Source organism: Seriola dumerili, unplaced genomic scaffold (assembly GCF_002260705.1).
Source record: "Seriola dumerili isolate Sdu_G_001 unplaced genomic scaffold, Sdu_1.0 BDQW01000002.1, whole genome shotgun sequence".
NCBI lineage: Eukaryota > Metazoa > Chordata > Actinopteri > Carangiformes > Carangidae > Seriola > Seriola dumerili.
In genome coordinates, this window is record NW_019174257.1 from 9,565,843 (window position 1) to 9,590,055 (window position 24,213).

Here is a 24,213-nt window from a genome sequence, read left to right on the forward strand (position 1 = left end):
TACTTTTTCTTTAAAGTAATTGTCAAATATACTTCCAGAGGGCATTGAACTTGAATACTGCTACCAGCTAAACCCTGTTTTTATAAGCTGTAAGCAATAAGATAAGGGCCCTGAGCTGAAGCACTCAGCACATTGTTTTATACTTTTAAATTGCGAATTAATATATTCACATTAAAATTTTATTTGTTCAGTTCAGAATTATAAAATTTACCTTGGTTCAGATCAACACGATATAAAAAATGTAGTCATGTTTGATAGTCATTTGGTCATGTTGATTTTTATTTTGTCGTTATAAATATGATTTATTAGAGCACATAGCTACTTGTCAGGGTGACGTGTTAGTATGAGGCACATTTACAGTACAGTTAGTTATGTTGAAAGAATGGACAAGAGTCAATATGACTCAATAACATAGGAAATACATGGAAAAGGTGTTTTCTGACAATACCAGCATAAATCATATAAAAGCATGAACATGGTTTAAATACTTTACAGAGTAAAAAAAAAAACATAGAACAAACAAAGGGAAGAGCTTGTCAGTGTACTGGCAAAGATGTGTATCTCCAGTTTTTTGTACTGTATTTGACTGCTGACATTGCCCCCACTTTTTAGATGTATTTTCATGAGACTGGGGGTGAAGCAGTGTAAAATACCAGGAAAAAAATGACAAAGCCCTCATTGGAAAGAATTTACCACTGTGAACACATTTTGAAATGTAGGAGATTTCTTGAACACTGACTTATACAATTTGCATGCTTTATGTAACAACCTGTTTGCATTTGTGTGTGGCTGCTGGGAACATGCAAGAGAGTTTTGCACCACAAACACAAAATGCACTTTTAAATGGATTAGAAGCTGTCATATGTGTATGTATATGTCCACTGAAAAGATACCCAAGCAATCATTGTTTTAGAATTGAGTCATAATGTCTCGTCATAGATTTCTCTCCTATTGCAGCACTGTGACATTTTGCAACCAGCACTGAATCCGGTTGCTGATTATGGATCAATATGTCCATTTTGCAAGTGATTGCAGATGTTGCGTAATGACAATTCTACTGTCCTTGCTGGATCAGACCCAATAGGTTAACGACCTGCGTGGCATTTGTTGCGTCATTGCGACAGTTCAGCATTTTCCGACCTCAGACAGTTTTGGCTTGTTGTCTGTTGGTCAGTGCTAGTGTCTGACAAAACGGTGTTAGGAAGCAATCAGCTTAATGTTTGAGATAAACTAAGGATGTCATTTCATAGACATATATAATGCCTGTGTTACTTCATTCTCCCCTTCTTTGAAGATTTGGTTGAGCATTAGATATTTGCGATGTTTGCTAAAGATGCCAGTGGTGTTGTAAGAGAAGGTATGAATTGTGGGGTTCAGTTGAAGCTTTCAGCAGTTAGGGCTGGCTGCATGGTGATCTTGGTCATCTTGAGGGAGTACGAGGGACCTGTGCCAGGCCTCCAGTAAATTCCCTTCCTCCTTACAGAGCGTCCCTTTGCCCTCAGCCACAAATACCTTCCGTTAAGGTTGATGTCCCCGCAGCCATTGAACCACCAACCACCTACCAAAGGGTCAAGACAAGAGACATAAATTAAACATACTTGGTCCTAAAAAAATCACCTTGTGAGATCCTTCAAACTATTGTTTGAGGGAAGTAAAAATGGTAGAAATACCTGCAGTGCATCTCATTATTTGGATTATTGCTGTGGTGGCAATACAGGTCAGTAGGAGGCCCTGCAGAATCAGCTTGTAAAACTCTTTACCTGAGTAATTGCGAGCGCAGTTGGGGTTTCGATGGTTATCGTTATTTCTGTCTTTTGTTGAGAATCTCATGCCGGTGCTGTTGGCCATGGCATCAGGCAGGTCACCAGAGTAATGGCTGACATGAAGGGTGTAGTCCTTGGAGGGACCTTCCAGTGAGAAACAGTACTCAGCCCAGTGCTTCTCCTCCTTCCAGTCCTCCAAGTCAATACGTAGGATGTAAGCTCCCTGCTGTGCAAGACTGTGAATCTTCTTTAAGCCCAGCCAGAAGTCCTCTGCATTACACAAATATCAGTTATTGTCTTGTTTGGACATTGCATACATGAAAAAAAAAACCCAAGGCGTGTCTGTAATCTTGTTTCCCTTGGCCTGTGGTAACATGCTGCAGTCAGTGGTAAGGTGTAATTATTGGATTGGTAGTTGTGAAAGAGCAGTGCAACTAAAATTCATGGCTGGAGGACTCATGGGAAAGTTGCCAAAACCTGCTGTGTACTCAGACAATAAAGGAAGTCACTTACTCAGTTAAGGGCTGATATGTAACAATCACTATTTCCTATGACCAGGCCTACAGGAAGTACTTGAAATTGTCCCCACTCACCAGAAAAGGTCTGCTGGTTAAGGTAGCATTCACTGTAAATGGTCTGTGACAGTGCTACACAATTATGTATATTTTCTTATACTCTTTTATTATCAATTTTTTACCTATTACAAGTAAGGAAAATGTATAAATCAAGTTGTAAATGGTTTTGGCAATTGGTAAAAATGGCATATTTGGAATATAAAGCAAAGTTTAAAGAAAGTACTCACTTTCCAGATCTCCAAAGCCTTTCTCATATTTCTCCCACGTCTGGTCAAAATCCACTGAACCATCGATTCTGTGTTGGATGACAGTTGAACCTCCATCTACAGAGTGGATGAGAAATATATTTGAAGTCAAGTTACTTTTGCACAAGTTACACACAAGTCTCCACAAGGATCAGGAACCTTCCTTATCATTGATAACGTGAATGGGATATCCACCGTATTGTCTGCCCTTTTTGAAAACCTATTCCTGGTGCTATCTTGCTTGATAACCTTTTGTTTTTTTGTTCTTTGCCCGTTGATTGGAGACTTGCATTAATGCCAATGCTTCATCTTATAAATGTCAATGCATTTAAACACAAAAACTGTATTTTGATGGGCTCATTGAGAACTTAGATTGTTGAACCCACCTGAACCCATTTCGCAGTAAACATTGAATGGCTCTGATTGGTTTGGCTTGATAACATAGATTCCACTGTTTGCCTCTCCTTTGTTAAACAAGTCACTGCAGTCCACTGGGAGGTCTGCAACACAAAACCAAAATATATGCATCCACATTTTTTATTTTAATTTAGTTTCTACACCAACATTTTGAACAACTGATAATACATAAATAATTAAATCGTTTTACCATTTGTGTCCAGGCCTGTTGAGTTTCCTGTCAGATATTCAAACATATTAGGAGCTGCAGAGTCTGACTCCACTGGCTTATCGATTGTATCTTGAAAACTGTCATCGCTGAGCTGCAAGGGAATGCAAATGAATCTGCAGTGTTAAATTATGTTATCAGCCCTAGAAAAAGCATAGAATCCATCCCCATATTCCTAAAGAAGAATTTATTCTCCAGAATAGCAGATGTTTTGCTATTAAAAGCAAAATGTGGTGAAATCTTTGTGAAAAGTTTTTTACCTTCTCCTCCAGGTTTTTAATCTTAATTTTCTGGTGGTCAAGTTGATCATGCTGTTCTTTTACAGCATTCAGCAGATTGGTTATCGTTTTCTCTTGAGCTTCAATCACTTCCTGAAAATGCCATAATGAAAACATTGTTTATCCATTCAACCTATACATATGTTGTATTTTAAAATGTTTAAAGGAACAACTGCCGAGTGACATGAATTGAACAAAGTTATCATTACTATAATACGGGGCAGACAGATGTTATCACATAGGCTAATCTTGGGCCCAGTGCTTTTCTAGAGGAATGTGCAGTGATAATTTGAGTGGCATGTATGTTGATGTTATACAAGTTGGAAGAGTTCATTAAATGCATTTCTGTTAACTCAAGTTGAGGGAAACTTTTGATGCAGTTTTTATGTGCTCACTTTTCACTTCTTTGGATGTGTGCATATCATCCACTAACTGATGCAAACTTAAAGAAGGAACTCTTTAAGTAACTTCAAGGAACTCTTCAGCAGGTACTGGCTGCTTACCTTGAGTGTTGTGATTTCACTAAGCTGGTCAGCAGGGACCATACTCTGTGACAGTCCCTTCAGCCTTTCCTCAAGGCTCCCCACCTTGCTCTGAAGCTGTGTACGCTCCTGCAGGATGTTGTTGATCTTAGAGTTGATTTCCAGCGACAAGTTCCTGATCTCCTCATTGTTGGCCTTCAAGAAACTGGTGGTCTTCTTCAGTTCCTCCTCTTCCTCCTTGATCTCTGACGTGACCACTGAGAGCTGGTAAAAAGAGCGGTCGAAAATGTTCAGCTTTTGAAAGATGTCGTTGATTTGGGCCTTGGTCTTGTGGACGAACTCCCGTAAACTCTGGCCTAGCTGGAGGAGGCCGTTTGCAAGTAGGCGAACATCGTCCAGCATGGCAAAGCGAGACTTTGCCTCGGTAGGGTGTGGTTCTGTGGTCAAGGCCTGGGAGGGCAGGGTGGGTTGCACTTCTCTACCTGAGGTTTCCAAAGGGAGAGCAGCAATGGAACAAGTAAGCAGCAGCAACAGACAAAACAGCTTCATCATGAATTCCTTGTCCAGTCCTGGATTGTGGAATAGTAGTAATCTTCTGACACTCTGTTTCACTGCTCTTGATATCCTCTACCTTGTGCTGTTCTCAACACTCTTTTCTCTCCCTCGGCCTCTAACCTAGACTTACTTGCTGTTAAAATGATTTGAGAGCAGCAGGCTGCTCTGTGTTATATACTGCACTCTCAGTAGAGGAGGGGGGGAGGATTAGTTGATCATTAAACCCTACTATGTTTTAGCTCTTTACCCCACCTCCTCCCAAATCCCCCTCGAGCCCTCCCTCTCCTGAACAAACAAATCACAGCAGCGAGCAAATGACATATACATCCCCCCCTTCTCTACTACCCATTTAAGCCCAATCCCCTCTCCATACCACACCCTACCCTATGTTGTTCTCCATCTGTGGTGCAGAGCTTTAGCTGATCAGCAGAAAGCCAACAATGGCCATCACAGATTTTTGATGGATCGTCAGCCTGATCAATCTCAAACCTTATAACCCTGCACACACTTTGCTCTGATTGATAATGCTGTGTGTAATTAATGCTCTTGGGTTTGATTTAGCATCCTGCTGAATCAGCCTAGCACCAAGCTCTCTCTCTCTCTCTCTCTCTCTCTCACACTCCTTCTTCTCTCTTTGTGTGGGGAGGGGAGTGGGCCTGTCATCCGTACCAGGGTTGAGCTTCTGGGCTTGAATGATGTTAGAGAGGTTGTACAGTGTGTACTCATCATCTTGGTTTTATTGCTCAGCCTCATCGTTTTTTTTTGTTGTTTTTTTTTTTTTTCAGGTTTATTATGCCTTGTGTGCCACCAGAAATTAGATAGGGAATCTACCCTCACCAAGCACTTTATTAGGAGCCCTGTACTAATACTGAGAAGGCCTCCCTTTGCTCTCAAAACAGCCTCAGTTCTTTGTGGCATAGATTCCACAAGATGTTGGAAACATTTCTTTGAAATTCTGGTGATATTCATGTTGACACGATTGCATCACACAACTTCTGCAGATTTGTCACATGCACATTTCATGGTGCAAATCTCCTGTTCTACCACATCCCAAATCGCAGGAGATCAGCAGTTTCAGAAACACTCAAACCAGCCCATCTGGCACCAAAAATCATTCCATGGTCAAACTCACTAAGATCACATTTTTTCCCCAGTCAGATGTTTGTTGTGAGCATTAACTGAAGCTCCTGTATCTGTGGGATTTTATGTATTGTGCTGCTGCCACATGATTGGCTGATGGGATAACTGCATGAATTAGTATCTGTGCTGGTGTTCCTAATTAAGTGCTCAGTGATTAGCTTGCAGCTTTTAAAGGATCAGTCCTGTGTACAGAGTCCTGTCGTAAAAAAAACAGTCTTTATGGGAAATTCTTAGTAAGTTGTTTCAAGCAGACTTGCAGTGTTGGTGAGATCTTCCCACCTTCAGGAAGGGGTGGGGGGGGGGGTACTAATCAGTGAAATGACTTGGTATTGTATTTAATTGGAATATAAATATTTATTCTTTTGGCAGTCCTTGCTTTTTGGTTACCAACCTCTAAAAATACGACATATAGCTGAAACGTGTCCTGATCTTTAATAATGAATTGCTGTGACATGGAGTCATTGCATTTTTTGAAAGTCAGTTCTTGTTCATATGAGCATGGATACATTGAAAATATCCTTTTTGCAACTTTTGTAGAGTTATATAATTTTATTGTTGTTAAAGTATGCTTTTATTGGTTAACTGATCAGTCACTTTGTATTGCAAAGGGAAATACTATAACATTATTACATTTACATTGACACAAATAGCAGAAAATACTGGAATATTTGCCCCATTGCATCTAGCTAGCATTGGTTTCAAATGGAATCATTTTTGCACTCTGGCTGTTACCCTGCACCTTAAAATACCACACATTCGTCTTAATGAGCTCTTTCTAGTCGTTTGCGGTTATAGGAAAGATTACATCAGGTCTCAGTAATGAATGACTGCTATGTTTTTTCATTTGAACAGAGCAGAAAGAAAAGGTCCTGTGGAAAAGAAAAAATTGGCCATGGACTGAGTGAATGTGTCAGGAATGCTTGATCAGCATAAAGCTGGTAATGTTATTCAATGTCCTTCATTCCAGAACAGTGGTTAGTGTTGTGGCTTAACAGTGAGAGGGTTGAGGGTTTGAATCTAACCTGGCCTGCTGGGGCCTTTCTCTGTGCAACTGGCCCGTCTTTGTGACCAAGTTCAAATTTGCAGTTTTTAACAAACAACAAACATTGCACTGAATTAGCTCAGCAGTCAATAATTAACAGGATGCCCACTGTGCACAGCTGTGTTTGTTCTCGATGTATCATGACTTTTCCTCGTATGATGTACTAAATGACTATATCGTTTTTTTTATTTTAGTGCATTTGTAAGTGGCCATACCCAGTTTTGAATATAGAATTTACACATTCTTCTCAGCACCTTTCAGCCTTTGATTTTCTCCCACATAGTATTGACCAATTAACATGGCAGACTTGCTTTTTATGTACCATCCCCTCTCTGCATGCTCTAAATTGCTAAAGAATAATTTTGTCACTAGGCATCTTAAACGCTTATCCTGATCTATGTTGAGAGTCGGTAAACAATGACTTTGTCCCGTTATGTAGCCTCTAGGCCCAAAATGGGAAAGGTGGGTAGCTGCCATCTGACAGTTGGGAATGTATTGGCAGAGCTGTGGAGTTGTAATGCAGAGTTTGTACTGATTAACCTAAGTTGAGTGTGATGAGATAAACTGTCCAATCAATGATACTTCCATTTGTGCTTCTATGGGTATTCCAGCTTTGCCTCGGTTAAGTCAACTTGGGGTCTATTTCAGTTCAAGTTCAACAACTCACTTTGAAGCTGCAATAAAAATTGTTAGGACAAGGTTGGCAGAGGGTAACAGAACAAGAAATTGTAATCATCAGGCAAGAGAGATTCCCACGCTTCCTTGTTAGTTGTGGTTCCAGCTGTGGTCTCTGTGGGGCCATCCCCCACAGACTCGACTACGTCATTGTGGTTTGTCAGCTGATCCCGGGTTACTTTTCACTTCCTACTCTGGGGTCGCCTCCTTCTTCCCAACGGTGTAGTAACCAGTGTTTTTGACAGTGGAGTACAATCTGTACATCTACCAATCAGATTATGGTTTACCTGCCATGGTGGCATTGCCCTTTAAATCAATCAGTTTGCAGACTCTGATGTAACTATGCAAGGTATCTAGGCCAAGCACTTAGGTTTAGTTATCAGAGTAAGAGGTCACGGTTTAAGTTGCGGACAGTGACAGTAAATGACCATTGTTATTAAGGTGCTTTTTTAGATATCTGATAAGTTACTCTGCAGTATTATGAGAGTTACTATAGAGGTTAAAATCACCCGTTTACCCATTTATTTTCAAAATAGTTATTACCCTTTTCCATGACATAGTGTAATAATAGAAAATGCATACAAGAGTTTTATAAATTGTCATGTTTCTTTTGCACTGTTATTGATCTGACATAATTTTATAATGTGGCTCGTTTTCTCTGTGTTTGTGTCGGTGCACATACGTATGTTTTTCAGGAATCTGCTGTATGTGAACCCTCAGAGTCTTAACTTTGCCAACCGCCAAGGCTCTGCCCGTAACATCACAGTGAAAGTACAATTTATGAATGGAGAGGATCCAAACAATGCAATGCCGGTACGCTTTGACAAGACGCTATTAGATAAAACCATTCCCATTTATGAATTAGTCTCATTATTGTCAGTCATACCATTATGCTCTGTCTTAGCTGAATGTGTTACTATGTTGGCAACTGAGGACTTCTACCACCTCATGTTTTATGTTGATTAATGTAGTGACAAAAGCTGTGCAATGAAACAGCACTGCATTATTCGACAGCTGTGTGCATGCTTACTAATATGCATGTTAAGAGCGACTCATAATTTATTGTAAGGTGGATTCAATGTCACTGAATGTCAGTACTGTTGTTATTATCCCCCAGGTGATATTTGGGAAGTCCAGCTGTGCAGATTTCTCTAAAGAGGCCTACACTGCTGTGGTGTACCATAACAGGTAAGTGACTTGTCTCTTGGCATCATATGGTTTTAATAGTCTCTACAGTGTCCTGTACTGAACCCAAATCAAACATCATTCAAGAAATTAGTCAACTGAAAATTTGACTGATTGGTCTGGGAAAGTAAGTGTAATAACAATCATCCAAAGATCCAAAAAGCTCCATATGAAAAATATTCACTTATCTATCATCATGTAGTTATCACAATATGATTTCCTATCTTAGCAGTGCTGGTGTTAACTCACAGTTCTGAGAATCTAAAATGCTCAGCCTTGTACTCGTATGGTCAATAATTAAACTAATAATTAAACTCACAGATATTCCCTTGTAATTCAGCTTTATCACGACATATATTCATACACCTCCACTACCCTACCTTTGATTACATTTGTTAAAGAAAGAGTTCAGTCTGGATTCTGGATATTGTCATGTGGTGTCCTTGGCACAAGTTTCTTCCATCTGTACATAAGAGTTGAGGATTCTCTAATATTTTATCACCACTATTAGGTGTTTTTTATGACACCCAGTGGTTTGTCATTTGTCACTCAGGGGTCAAACATTCAAGGCCAAAATTAATCAACCTATGAATAATGTACCACTGTGACAAGGACAATCATGCATCGGGACCTTATACCTAGCCTGTATAAGTGCTTATAGTTAATTGACAATTATAGTCTGTGTTTCACTCAGAAATGGCACAATATTTCTCTTGTCAGCCCATTAGACGCAAATGAGAGACAAATGAATGACAGTCCTTTCTTTTATAAGATATGTTTTTTTTTTTGTTTTTTTTTTGTAAAGCTTCCACCTAAGTGCTTATATCTGCTCTTGGCTTTGATGTAATGTGCCCTGCCAATAACACATAATCTTTTCTACTGTGATAAAGTTGCTCCTACTGCTGTTCCTTCTTGAGGATTATTGCTTTTCTGGTCCAGAACCAAAATGTTTGTTCCCATGAGAAATTAGGGTTTTTCTCCGACCCTTTTAAACAGTTTTGCTTATTTCCACTCTCTAGGCAATCCTAGTGGGTTTGTTGATGGGTCTTCTGTAGTTGGAAGTTGTTTGTTTCTGGGCATTGGCTTTCAGACAAAGTTTCATCCTGTGGGAATATAAAGAATTCCGCTGAAGTGAATTATGAAGTGTTATATAATGTATTTCTTTTCAGATCACTTGACGTCCACTATGAACCCCTGCTCTGCCTTGAGACAAAGTTTCCCAAATAATGAATGGACTCAGCTGGAAATATTTTCTATTTCCAGCAGAGTCCATTCTTAGTAATTTCCAGCATGGGTTGTATGAATGTTTTCTGGGAAAGCAATGGGAGGACCCTATACATATTCATGACTTAACCCATTCTGACTCAAGCAGAATGGCCTTGAGATGGCAGTCTGAAAATTATCCTGTCGACGTAGTTTGTTAAATATACTATTTTGGGTGTCTTTTCTGGTCTATCAATTTATTGAATAAAAACCAGCTTGTAATGCTGCACAGTCTTGTATAATTGTTACTAATTGTTGTCATCAGATCACCTGACTTTCATGATGAGGTCAAGATCAAGTTGCCTGCCTCCCTGTCGGACCACCACCACATTCTCTTCACCTTTTACCATGTCAGCTGTCAGCAGAAGCAAAACACACCTCTGGAGACCCCTGTGGGATACACGGTAGGTAACAGTCACTAGTACAGCTACAGTAACCATGTAGACTCTTAACATGGTTCTAGCAAACAGCTATTGGACTCTCACTCTTGTAGTGCCCATGCAGGCTTAAGTGTAAACTTAGACATGCTCATTCACATGTGATTAAACAGTAAGTCATTATTTATTTCACACAGGCACATACTCAATTCTCTTTTAAACAACACAGCATTGTAGACAGATGTGCGTGTGTACATTTAAAGCCTTGAGAACACCATAGTGAATTTAGAATATGTATTAAATGAAAAAACTAATAATAACTTTCAATCTGTTTTATCTTCCTGTCTCTTTAGTGGATCCCCATGTTGCAGAATGGGCGTCTACGGACGGGACACTTTTGTCTTCCTGTGTCACTGGAGAAACCACCACAATCCTACTCTGTTCTCTCCCCAGATGTAAGACACAGTTTATTAAGTGTTTTTAATGTATGTATGAATGAATGAATTAAAGCATGGAATTAGTGTAGATTAAATCTCAATGGGCAGTTAAGATAAGTTTTTTGCTTTATAAGTTCTTCATCCATGTTGTATGCATGGTAAGGAACAATGGAGCATGAGGGATATATTATGCTGAAAGCATGATATCAGGTATTCTCAGGGTGCCTTCTGTAGTATCTCGGAAAAAGCAACATCATCAATACTCATTAATTTCTCTGTTTGATTTTTGGGTGGGATGGAGAGGCTTTGGAAGAGTCTTCAAACTTTATTATTATAAGCAGAATCAATGTCCAACAATGCTCAGTGGCAAATCTTCTCACTCTTGGCAAAATTGTAATTGTGAAGCGCATATTTATAACTAGGTGTTTTTGTTCTTCAGGTTCCTCTCCCAGGGATGAAGTGGGTGGATAACCATCGTGGAGTATTCAACGTGGAAGTCGTGGCTGTTTCAACCATTCACACACAGGTAACTATTGTTTTCACTAGCCTTACTAACAGTGTTTTGGGGGATTTTAGGGATTAACTCTCATCACCTCTCATCCTCCTTACTCTGTCCCATGTTTTCTGTTGATAGTATCTGTGTATATTTGAACTGAGGGGAAGTGCTGCTGGAAAATAAAAATCTTAGATTACCAAAATAACCTGCTTTTCAAGAATGAGGAAGAATAGCTTGATATGAACTGCCAAAGATTCAATTTCACAAGCATCACACACACATAATCATTTTAAATCCCAATTAAAGTTAAGAGAAAAAACCACACGGTGTTTTCACACTTAGACAGGAATTCCTTCCCAACACCAGTTCATTAGTGGGTGAGGCTCACCTCACCAGTTATTTACTGAGGTCTACTCCATCTCTGTGTCGGTTGTGGTGTGGAGAGCTTGACTGTGGTCCCCAGGAGCCTAACTGGGGCTAATGTGCTCATAAATCACTGCTCCTGGCACAGATTAGACTTGCTGGATTCTACTCTGTTCTTGTAGTAATGTTCGTTTTGCGGTTTCCATGCAGTGAGCCAACTTGCCAGCTCAGAGTTACAGACGAGTAGATCCAAGCTTACTTTTGTTTGTTGAGTCCCTTTCCCCCCTTTTTTCCCTTCACCTTTCTCTAACTTGAACATTGTTACGTTTTGTTTTTTCTCTAACCCTGGTCACTTCTTTTTATCTTGTGTTTTCCCTCCATCTATCTTTGTCATCTCTCACTTTCATCGTTGTCTTCTTCTCTTCCGTCTTTTACCATCCCTTTCTTTCTACATCCCCTTCCCTGCATTGCATTTGTTTTGCCAACAAATTTCCACTCTCTATTCTCCTTTGCATCTCCATTCTTCTCTCTCTCTCCCTCTCTAGGACCAGTACCTGGATAAGTTCTTTGCCTTGGTACATGCCCTGGATGAGCACATGTTTCCAGTCAGGATAGGAGACATGCGGATCATGGAGAACAACCTGGAGGCCGAGCTCAAGTCCAGCATTGCAGCTCTCAACTCTTCCCAGCTGGAGCCAGTGGTTCGATTCCTTCACCTCCTACTCGACAAGTTGGTGTTGCTTGTAGTGCGGCCGCCGGTCATTGCTGGGCAGATAGGTAAATTACGTATTACATTTAACTGAAAGACCTTGAGCTTGAAGGTGATGTTAAACATGTCAAGAACAGTGCAGTGTCAAATGTGATGCTCAAAGCTATAAAGTTTAATTTTCTCTTGTTTAAAGAAGATAAATATAAATTAACATTAAAAGTTAGTTAATAATAAGTATAAGTTAATAAGTAAGCTCATGGCAATATGTCAACAAACCTGTGGTGGCTCAGGTTTGTCACCACTGCAGCCTTTTCCACTGAAAGCTATGAAATGATAAAATATGATACAATATGAACAAAAATTAAATTTGCCTGAGGAGTCTCCACATTTGGTGGAATTTGTAATTCATTATGATCCTTTTTTATGACGTGTTTTGCATATGACATGTAAATTGAGTGAATTGCAATATACTGTACATATGAAGTCAGCAATCTTATCGTTTTAATTACTAAAAGGAGATGGTCTGAAATAAAATAAGCAAAGGAAAAATCCAAAAAGAAATAAATCTAATAAACACAGCTAAAATTCATTTGGACAAATACAGGCATAAGACAAGTGACCCATTGCAGAGTCCTTAATTCAATGAATGATTCTGATTGATTTTTGACAGTATCCTCTCTGTTTTGCACAGTAACACTAGCACAGAAGTCTTAAGTCTTAAGTCTTAAACATAAAGTTTAAAACAATATTATTTTGCATACAGAAAATGAAGGCATGCCAAAGTCACTCTAAAACAACCTTTCCTGATGTAACTTTACATTTTAATGGACAAAGACGTGGCCATTCACACAGTCTCTAAGACAGCATTAGAATCATTAGTATTCCAAAATATTTGTAAAAGCACTATTTGGGAGACATGAAAAGGGTCTAAATATTTATGCTAAGAAATTACTTATTGTGTGACAATCTTTGTAGATATCTTTTTTTGAGTGGGTCATCCTATGGACTCACATATTGTACCCTTCATGTATATCTGCACTGCTATGTGATCATGTTGACATTTTTGCACGTGTTCAATTTGCTTCTGTCTGTACCTCTGTTTTTATGTGTCTGTCTGTGTGTGTGTGTGTGTGTGTGTGTGTGTGTGTGTGTGTGTGTGTGTGTGTGTTTTAGTGAATCTGGGCCAGGCATCTTTTGAGGTCATGGCGTCTATAGTGAACCGGCTTCACAAGTACCTGGACACCAGCCAGGACATGCATGGCCGCAACAGCTTGCTGTCCTCTTACATCCACTACGTCTTCCGATTGCCCAGCACTGACCCCAACTCACCATCGCCAGGTATTCAAGACAGTTAACCTCCTCACATTTTTCTTTGTTCCATATCTGTTCTTCTGTTTTCTCCTTTTAAGTTAACCTCATCAAACCCCCAACTCACCTCACTGGGTGTCTGTGATCAAACCTACCTGCCATAATTTTTCTTCTCCTATTTCTTTTTATCTTTTGCTTTTGTTTCCTCCCACATCCATTTTGTCTTCTGCCTGCTCAACACAGACCCCAACTCATCCTTAACAGGTAGATATGGTCCATTGCTGTACATCTTAATGTGTTTGCAAGTGTTTTTCCTTTTCAGTTAAAATTACATCAAGCTGTTTCATCATTTCATGTGCGGTAGAAGACACAATTTCCACGGCACACATTGGTTGCTCCATGTAACTGTCATCAATTATGAATAACTATATTATTATAACTTAACTATTTATTAAGGGGTGGGGTTGAATTAGTTTTTAGTACAGGCACCTGGAGGGGGATTGAAATGCAATCGTCATGTCTGTGGACTTACAATGGCTTTTTAGTTTTGGTTATTTCCATCTCATCTCACTTGTCCCATTTTCCTTCCACTGTCTGTTGTCCCAGGCCCGGGGGGGTTGGGAGGTTCGGTTCACTATGCCACCATGGCTCGCTCAGCCGTTCGACCAGCCAGCCTCAACCTCAACCGCTCCCGTAGCCTTAGCAACAGTAACCCTGACATTTCCGGTACACCCACTTCTCCTGATGATGAGGTCCGCTCCATCATTGGCAGCAAGGTAAGTTCATCAAACAGTGTCTTTGGATATACCTGTAAGTTCTTTTATCTCAGTACTTTTAGAGCTCAGTAGATTTTCTGTTAAAGTACAAAAGTGGCACTCAAACTCAAAATGTTTAATGTGGACAGAACCAACAGTGATAGCTTTAGTATTTCAGGCACTTGTCCCTGTTGCACTATTTGGTTTGTCCACACTGCACGAGAATGTCAGATATAAATATTGTAACATTGTTGTAATCCTGCAGCTCTTATTGATTTGTGATGTATTTTAGACATGCTCCTGTTAGGTGACCAAGTCTATAGGTCTTAACCCACATCAAGGTAGAGGTCTTCCATGTGCACAGTGACCCAGGGGACTATTTTATCAACATGTAAACTGTATAGCCAATGTGTAAACATAAGCCTGGACATCTTATCTCTCTAACCGCTGTAACAGCAACCTGACACACAAACACACACACATGCACACACAATGCTCAGTCTGTGCAGGTTGTGAAAGGCATACAAGACATTAATTTATGGTCTCATCAGTAAAGCAGATGCTGTAAGAAGATAGAACAGCACATTGCTTCATGAGTCATATATCTTTTTAAAGACATTAACAGTAGTGTAGTCTTTTCAGTTTCGACCAGACTTTTTTGTTCCTTTTTATTTGATGTTATTTATCTGTTGTCATGCATTTTGTCTGGTATAATTTGTAATTTGCCACTTCAAACATTTTGTTTTAATTTAACCCAAAATGTAGCAGTGAGTGAATCATGTAATGTGCCTTTCTAATGGTCTTGCTGTACTGTTAACCATGATATGATGGATGCAGCCCCCTGTTTGATGAATGCACCCTTTGCTGCTAATACTTGACTAAACCTTTCTTCTCTTGCCTGTGAGGGAGGGGAAGTTATATCTTACACAGTGAGAGAGAGGGAGAGAGAGAGAACCTATGTGCTTTGCTCCTCTGTGGTGATGATTTGGACGTTTAATTTACTGACAGCTAACCTTTTTTGGCCCTTGGCATCTTCCAGCAGTCCTGACCTCTGAACCTCTGTAACCTGTCATTATTCCTTCCCTCCTCCTTCCCCCGTGCTGCTCGCTTATTCCCTTGCCTCCTGCCTGCCTTGTGTCCTTTGACCTTGGCACACCTAGGGCTTAGACCGCTCCAACTCGTGGGTGCACACCATGGGCTGTAAGAGTGCCCCCTGGGGATCCAGCCCTGGGTCCGCTCCAGAAACCATGCAGGTGGTTTTATGAATGCCCCGTCCTCCACTTTGCCTCACTACAAAAAGAACTCACCCTATTCACCTTGAAGGGATACTGGGATATTTGGAGTTTTGGTTTATTTGTGTACTTTCTCAGAGTTAGGAGATTGCTGGGGCATGGGTGCAATCCTTACCCCATTTAAGATTTTTATTTTTTGTTGTCTTGTTTTTTTGTGTTTTTTTTTGATTTGTCAAAGCATCCTATTGTCTAGATGCTTCCAGTGGTTTTCAGTCAAAAGACTATGATCACTATCACTTCTTGCTGTTTTTCTCCAAACTAGAGAGCACGAACCCTTTACAAAATACATAGTGTAGTGCAAGGACAAAAAAGACCAAAACTTCAGAATATTGCAGTATTCTGGTAAACTTACAACCACGAACCTCCCATGATCCCACACATGGGAGTCACAGCCGCCTCCATGCCCCTCTGTCTGTCACGCTAGAGTCTCAGGTGTCATCCCTCTTAACTACTCACACCTAACACCTCTCTTTTTCTCAGTACTTGCAGGAAAAGATGCATCTATATAGATATGCTATATTCAGATTTGAATTAATACCAGAGTTATCCATGGCTGCAATTGTTGGCCTCCGTTTCTTTTCATGTCAAACTTACCTGCTGTTTTGGGTTTACACCAGGCAGTTATTGCTAAAACCTAAAACTACAAGAGTCCATCTGTGAGTATGTCACAGGATGTTGGAGTGGTAGAGAAAAAGGGTAGTGTTAGAAATCATTCATCATCAGAGTAGATTTTTCTCACATTCATTTTATTTAATCTGTTATTTAATTTTTCTCATTTTATTCGCTCTCACTGCTTTAATCCCATGGTCCCCCACTCTCAGCTAGTATCCCTGCATGACTTTCTACTAACCCTACATAGCATTAACTTTGTCACTGGAGCATGGTGTATCTGTGAGTGTGAATGTGTGTCTACATGTGTGAAGCCTGTGTCAGCTTCACTTTCCATCTTCATGTGATGTCATGTCCTCTGTCACTTTAAGTTGTCATGACATAAGCCTTTGTTACTTACTAATTTACACATATTATTATTAATATCTGGAAACCAAGATCAAATTAATTCAACATATTGCAATCATAAAAACACTGCTAGATTACCACATTCAATTAAATGTGCTTACATCGACAGAGCACATACATTATTTGCATTTAACCTGCAACTGAACAATATGTTATTTAACTTACCAATAATAATTCCTGTGATACTGGAGGATGGTTTTTCCTTATGCCATTCTACGATTCTGAAGTATTGTATTCACCTTGAGGGATGCAGAATGGTACATCATTAAGCAATGGCTGTAACATCAAGGAAAAGAAATGAGTTTTGTGTCATCACTTGATCTCATGGCTCTTTATGCGGCCATTTTGCATCCCTCCTCAACGAGCTCAAACTCTACTGATGTATCTGACTGTTCTAGATTATGGGTACAACACTTTTAAGTGTTGCGGCCCTGTCCTGTGTCTAATTGTTCTGTGTCTTCATGTGTGAAAAGTATGTGCTAGCAATCACAATAGTGTGTAGTGTGCGTGCGTGTGACCCTGCAGACACATTACCATGTGTGCTGAGGGAAAAGGTGCAACCCCACGCTCTCGTTGCTCCTTCACTAACCTTGTTGTCACCGTTCCATTCATCCCACCCATAGGCCATGGAGCGCTGTGGCAATCGCATGTCTTCGCACACTGAGAGCGCCAGTTTCTTGCAAACTTTAACAGGACGGTTGCCCACAAAAAAGGTAGAGCCACTTGCACTGGGGGAGGAGCCAACCCCGCCCACCTCTTTATTCGCCTCCTCACCTGTCTTGTCTGTGGATGTGTGCCTCTGGATTCATTGATGTCGTATTTGGTGGTTGTGGAGTCTTGTTGAATGCTGAATGTCACTGATCTGCCTCTCGTTCTGAATGTGTCGGGGAGTTTTTGATGTGAATGTTGGTTGTGGTCTGGCTAACGCTGACTGTGTGTTACAGAAAGTTGTATCCACGTAGTCTGGGAAGTCTTCATTCACTGTGCACACTTAGCTCAGTCACAGAGTGTTGACATTTTCATTTAAAGAGCCAGCATGGTTTGCCTTTTAATCAGGTGCCCTGGCAGAGATATTGAACCAGCACCACAAAGAGTTTCCTCATATTAACAGTTTTATTAAAAAAAAAAAAAAAAACTCAAGGTCCACTTTCTGGCTTTTAACCCCACAGCTTTCAAGTGCTTTTCATGGTCTTCCTCAGGTGATGCAGTTTGCTCAGTTGTTTGTACTGTGCAATACTCAGTTGTTAATGCTGAGTCCTTTGAAGAAGTAGAAATTATCATTCTAGTAAATGCACATTAATATGAAAAAGATTCAAATGTGTGCAGGCAGCACTTACATAATATACAGATTTAAAATGTGGCTCTCAATCAGGTCCTGCCTTTTCCTATATTTATTATGCCAACAGGATTAAGGAAGACTTGCCAGACTGGAATACAGTCAGTGTGTTGGCCAGACTATGTTGGATGCTGGTTTTGCATAAAAAATGCACACCGAGATAAATGCAAGTTATTGATGCACAATACTTAGAAGAAATGAAGAAGAAGAAATTCTTCTCTCCATGCAAAAAAGGAATTTCTTTTCTCCATGTAAAGAAAAACAGCGTATTAACACAAAAATAGTGCAATTTGCATGGTAGTAGAAGTGCATTTTTTCTTCATTTCTAAAAAGTAAAAAATTGTTGCACACAATTGAGAATTATATATATATATATATTTACATTTAAATTTTTAAAAGTGTATTCATTTAGATTTTTGATAGTTGATAACCTGAATTTTAACACCTAACCAAACCTTTTGTCTTTAATCAAATTTTCAGTGTTAGGGGTGCAGGAGCTTTACTGGACTGTATTGTTCATTCATATAGAGAATGTTAGTTTTGGTAATTATTGTTACAGTTTTGGGTTTCAAAACTGATACCCTCCATCAGGTTAATTTGAGTTTGGGACAAGAGAGATCTTTACATGTCACTTACCAATATACATCTATAGTCGGTTAGGTTTTATTTTGTGCCTTATCCCCCATTAGTAAATACATTTTGGAACCCTGCTTCAGTATGTACAACACGTAGACCTAGCTATATTTTAAGTGAAGATAGTGTGTTCTTTTTCTGGTCCCTCACATTCTTTCTGTCTGGCTCTATTGCTCTCTGTTTCCCTCTCCCTCTCTGTTCCTTCCTCTCCACCTCCTTGTCTCTATGTCTTATACTTTCCTACTCAGCTCTTCCATGAGGAGTTGGCCCTCCAGTGGGTGGTGAGCAGTGGGAGCGTAAGGGAGGGTGCTCTACAGCAGGCCTGGTTTTTCTTTGAACTCATGGTAGGAAACAATTTTGACACAAAAAAAGAGCTTTGTCCTTATCAGTCATCACAGTACAGTCATTTTTCTGTGAAATACAATACCTTGTGTTGTATCCCAATGAACACCTTGACCACAGGTGAAGAGCATTATCCACCACCTTTACTTCGCTGACCGCTTGGAGTCGCCCAGGAAGAACCGTTTTCCAGAACGCTTCATGGATGACATTACAGCCCTGGTCAGCACCATTGCCGGTGACATCGTCTCTCGATTCCAGAAGGTAAATAACGACCCAATCAATTATCTCATAGGATCAGAGGGTCAGGAAATATATGAAATTTGCAAAGGTTTTTTTCAGGAAGTAAAATTAAAACAGAATGCACTTGTTGGGCTTTCATAATGTGCCACATTATATCATCCTTTTTGTCTGTTTCTTTGACTAAATAATAAAGCTGAAATCATGTTCAAACCACCAACTCTGGAAACTTTATCAGATATGTTTCTCATCCAATCAGGACCTGGAGCTTGTGGAGAGACTAAACACTAGTCTGGCCTTCTTTCTCAATGACTTACTGTCAGTCATGGACCGAGGCTTTGTCTTTACCCTCATCAGGGCATACTGGAAACAGGTACATTTCTAAATGTTTTATTTTTTATTTTTTTTTATACATGTCGTAAATTTATTTTTACCACCATTTTTATGATACACAATAATGCAATTCTAGCAGTACCAATATAAGAAAAGAGAGAGCAGATGTATTGTAGGTGTCTAAGTTCAGCTACTATCAGAAAGCAGACAGGAGTATGCAAATTAAAATTAGTGACTCCACAAAAAAAAAAAAAATTGAGGTCTCCTTTTAGGATGGGTGTTTATTGAAAGCTAGTGCCAAATATTGTCCTGTTTGTCTTTGTTCTGGTGCTGTTAAACATTCCTTTAATGATGGATCCTGTGTTCAGTTTAAGGTTTATAAATAAAGCACTAAGAATATATCAAGGTCTAATTTGTGATATTTCAAAATTTCAGTTATATTGACAGCACATAACCCATTTTTATTTATTAGGATGCATTTTCAGCGCTTCTTTAAAAATATACACTAATGTGCATGGTTTCCTCTCCCTCCAGGTGTCCACAAAGCTTTACACTCTGCAGAACCCAACCCTGGAGTCTTTGAGGCTTGACTTCTTGAGAATTGTTTGCAGCCACGAACATTACGTCACCCTCAATCTGCCCTGCAGTCTGCTCACACCACCTGCCTCGCCTTCCCCCTCTGTGTCTTCAGCGACCTCACAGGTCAGAGAAAAAGAAATGTAGAGAGATTGTACATTGTCTCCTCAGATCACTGTTTTCACTCATCTTTAACATAATGATACTCTTAGAACAAAAAAGACAGCTGACAGGTTAGCTTTAATTACAGTCAAAATATTCACCCTATAAAATAAAATATGAATGGCGTCTGTCTGGTTTGGATGTTCTTTGTAACTCTCTCTCTTCTGCCACAGAGCTCTGGGTTCTCCACACATGTCCAGGATCAAAAGATAGCCAACATGTTTGAGCTGTCTGTCCCCTTCCGAGAGCAGCACTATCTGGCTGGACTGGTGCTGTCTGAACTGTCTGTAATCCTGGACCCAGACAATGAGGGGTTAGTATGTTTTGGATGCACAGTTCACAAACTTGTGAAAAAGTGAAGTTAAAGTTGACTTTTAATGTCAGAATTGTGGTTTTATTAAGTATTAGTGATTAAGGAACAGTATTGGATCACATGGTAATGAATGGGTGTAATTGTATCTGCTTATGTCTACCCAATAAACTGCCAAGTACTGCAGAGAAAGGAAAGTGATATTTTCACTTTAGAGCGTCTGTATCTGTTGGTGAGAGATAAGCCTGTATGCATAGGGATTTATAAACAAGTGCATACATGCTGAGCAAGCATGGGATTGAGTTATGGTCTCCCTCACCTCCCTCCTTCTCTCTCCTTTCTGTCCTTTTCATACTTTGAATGAAATAGCTGATCTCTTTTGTCCTTAATTTTTCTTTTTTACTTTTTTTTTTGTACTTTTCACTGCAGGATGTTTGGTCTCCATAAGAAAGTTGTGAGTGTTGTTCACAACCTCCTGTCCAGCCACGACTCTGACCCACGCTATGCAGATCCTGAGGTCAAGGCCCGGGTCGCCATGTTGTACCTGCCTCTAATTGGTATTGTCATGGAAACACTACCACAGCTCCATGACTTCACAGGTAAAGATGAGGAGCAATATTTTGAACATACAGTAATTTAATAACAAACAATATTTTGTTTGGTGTATTTGTCTTTGTTGTTTCGCTCCCCAGCTGCCAGTGCGTCAGTTATCATATCTAACTGTTCACTTCCCAATATCCAGTCAGCAGCACCATTATCAGATTCCCCTTCATTGAAACAGTTGAAGCAGTTTTGCAGACTGAGGTTTCTCTTCTGTGATGTGATGTGGCCAGATGTGTAAAACTCTGAACTATTCAAACAACTTTGAACAAGCTGTAAAGTTACATTGTGACCTTGAATATTATATCATCTAGAACCTGAAAGGTTATCATTCGACCTGCAAAGGATGTTGCACCCTAACATAATGTACAAGCTGATAAATAACTTCAGTTCATCCTTAACACATGTCTTTTTCTCTCCTAACCCCCCTACCCTTGTTAACCTGTCTTCCCTAGGCCTTGAGCTCGTATTTAAATGACCCATTCATAAATTAATATTAGCAGTAGTTCCAGAGTCAGTTAAAGCCAGAGTTAGTCAAGGCCATTTTATAAAGTATGGTATGAATAAAATTTGCTTTTTAAGGAATGTTCCTGCTTAACTTGCTTAAATGTAGTACCTGCTCATGCTCATTCAGAGTAGAGAGAGGGCATGTCAAGAGCAGTTAATGTCGTGTACATATATAGTGGGATTCGTTAAGAACATTCATTTTCTTCTCACTCCTTTTTGTGTCACTAGAGTCCCATAACCAGTGGGGTCGGCCAGGTGGTCCACAGGGGGCAGCGGTGGGCAGCAGTGGGGAAGAGGCAGAGGGAGAGGGTAACAGCATGATCAGCCAGACTGTTGCCATGGCGATAGCAGGCACCTCCACTGCCTCTCCAATGTCGCGACCAAGCAGCTTCTTGCTCAACTCGCAGGTAAATCCCCGTTTGTAACATGTTGTGATGTACAATTGTCTACAGTGAACGCAACATTCCTCATACTGTATATTTTTCCCAAATCTGTTGTTTCGTATCATACCTCTTCTCTATTACCTCCCTCTTGACTCCTCCTGGTCCATCTCTCCAGGCGAGTCGTCAGCATGGAAGCTTCTCAGCCGAGTCAAGCCGTAGTCTGCTCATCTGTCTGCTGTGGGTGCTGAAGAACGCCGACGAGCTGGTGTTACAGAAATGGTTCACAGACCTGTCAGTGTCCCAGCTCAACCGCCTGCTGGACCTTCTGTACCTCTGCGTCTCCTGCTTTGAGTACAAGGTAATATCAACAGTGAATACACTCACTGACTGACAAGATGGCCTCTAGTGTGCCCACCTATTTAGTGTACCTTATTATTTTATATTCTAACAATTAGGGAATCCCTTGGGCTGATACAATACTTATGAAAGAAACGGGTTGGATAACTATACACACATTAATGTTTCTTTCTTCTTCTTTTTTTTTTATTCATATTGGTCAACATATATTTCAGACAACACACAGGAAATTGTAAAGAGCAAAAGTTAATATCCAATAAACAAAAAGGTGGCTTATTTTTAGACAAACTGAACGATTTGCAGTGGACTTTCATATGTTTATATCAGCTCCACTAATGATTAAACCAAAATCTATTTACCAGATAGGTTCACATTTTGTTTTGTTGTTTTGATTTGTTGTGCATTGTCCTCTTGCATATAGAACATAAGCTTCTCTGAGGTTAATATTCTTTGGCTACTGAATGTGGGGATAAAATAATATAAGCGCACTACTTTCTCTGCCATAATCATTGTTATTTCATTATGTAATTGGTAGAACTTGCTCTTTCTGCTATGCTGTCTGTTCGTTGTTTGCTTTTTCATGCTTGCACATTTGCTCTTATGCTACTAACCTGCTTTGCTTGCTGGTGCTGTGCTGCAAATAACTTCCCTGCTGTGTGTGTGTGCGTGTGCGTGTGTGTGTGTGTGTGTGTGTGTGTGTGTGTGTGTATGTATGTGTCTTCTCTGTCCGTCCACTCATCCTCTGCCTCATTGCATACAAGGCCCATGTTGTGTTCACCATGCAGGGGAAGAAGGCGTTCGAACGAATGAACAGCCTGACCTTTAAGAAGTCCAAAGACATGAAGGCCAAGCTGGAGGAGGCCATACTGGGCAGCATTGGTGCCAGACAGGAGATGGTGCGACGCAGCCGCGGACAGCTAGGTGAGGGCACATGCTTATATAAACAAATGCGAAGGAGAGAATTTGACTCACACAAACATGTACAGAAATACACACAATTAATCTGTATCCTGGTTTTCACTCTCCACACATGCATACTTACAACATGCACGCATGAAGTCGCTCATATTTTTCTTTGTACACGTAGCATCTTTCACCACCATTAAAAAAAGTAAATGATTGCTCCTCCAACATTTAGAGCGGAGTCCATCTGGCAGTGCTTTTGGCAGTCAGGAGAACCTTCGATGGAGGAAGGACATGACCCACTGGAGACAAAACAGCGAAAAGATGGACAAGTACGCTCTTTTTAACACTTACATTCACTTTCCTAATTCTTATTTTATGTAGCAGAAAAAGATACCCAAAGAGACCTGAACTGAAACCGTTTTCTCTGGGTTTTTGTTTCAACAAAAGCACAGATATTTTTAAGTGTGTAAAAGGTGTGTAGTCCATAATTCACCAATTCATAAATGTGTATAAAAATGTTCATCTCCTATTGACTCTCCAGCTCCACATGTGATAATTTTCCATTTTTTACTTGGAATCGGTCACTTAGACGATACACCCATACATTATGTTTCATGTTCAAGTGTGAAAATGATCATCCTTTAAGCCTCTTAACTGAATATCAGTGCTGCTGAAGTAATACATAGCATGTCATCATAAGCTATGCTGAAAACCATTCATTGTTCATTATTATTTTTCATGTTTTGCTGGATTTACATAGGAAAAGGATCAGACTTGCTACTAATTTTTGTGTTTGACCAGCAACTACAGATATCTGTGTGTGTGTGTGTGTGTGTGTGAATGTGTGTGTGTGTGTGTGTGTGTGTGTTATCTGTTTATGTCATATGATAGCTCTTTTCTTTTCTGTTATTTCGTAAATTTAGCTCCAGCCTTTGTTTTCTGTTAACTT

General features: G+C 39.9%; 2 protein-coding genes across 3 annotated transcripts in view; one reads left to right on the top strand and one right to left on the bottom strand.

The window, feature by feature from the left end:
- The window catches only part of dock7 (dedicator of cytokinesis 7), a 45,781-nt gene that overhangs the window by 10,726 nt on the left and 10,842 nt on the right, over positions 1–24,213 (top strand). For both annotated transcript variants that reach the window (XM_022767315.1, XM_022767394.1), the window contains exons 15-34: positions 8,076–8,193; positions 8,498–8,568; positions 10,094–10,232; positions 10,559–10,660; positions 11,082–11,168; positions 12,047–12,278; positions 13,384–13,548; positions 14,125–14,294; positions 15,434–15,526; positions 17,206–17,295; positions 18,800–18,895; positions 19,014–19,154; positions 19,390–19,503; positions 19,998–20,165; positions 20,375–20,514; positions 20,941–21,110; positions 21,847–22,025; positions 22,177–22,359; positions 23,144–23,279; positions 23,497–23,593. In XM_022767315.1, the coding sequence (XP_022623036.1) occupies positions 8,076–8,193; positions 8,498–8,568; positions 10,094–10,232; positions 10,559–10,660; positions 11,082–11,168; positions 12,047–12,278; positions 13,384–13,548; positions 14,125–14,294; positions 15,434–15,526; positions 17,206–17,295; positions 18,800–18,895; positions 19,014–19,154; positions 19,390–19,503; positions 19,998–20,165; positions 20,375–20,514; positions 20,941–21,110; positions 21,847–22,025; positions 22,177–22,359; positions 23,144–23,279; positions 23,497–23,593 (2,691 nt within the window). The remainder of the gene's footprint in view (positions 1–8,075; positions 8,194–8,497; positions 8,569–10,093; positions 10,233–10,558; positions 10,661–11,081; positions 11,169–12,046; positions 12,279–13,383; positions 13,549–14,124; positions 14,295–15,433; positions 15,527–17,205; positions 17,296–18,799; positions 18,896–19,013; positions 19,155–19,389; positions 19,504–19,997; positions 20,166–20,374; positions 20,515–20,940; positions 21,111–21,846; positions 22,026–22,176; positions 22,360–23,143; positions 23,280–23,496; positions 23,594–24,213) is intronic.
- On the bottom strand, positions 276–4,589 carry angptl3 (angiopoietin like 3). The gene is made up of 7 exons (XM_022767513.1): positions 3,990–4,589; positions 3,469–3,579; positions 3,191–3,302; positions 2,970–3,083; positions 2,566–2,661; positions 1,761–2,033; positions 276–1,558 (listed from the first exon to the last, which is right to left on the bottom strand). Exons 1-7 carry the CDS (start codon positions 4,518–4,520, stop codon positions 1,374–1,376), a joined length of 1,422 nt encoding a protein of 473 aa, XP_022623234.1. The 5' UTR covers positions 4,521–4,589; the 3' UTR covers positions 276–1,373.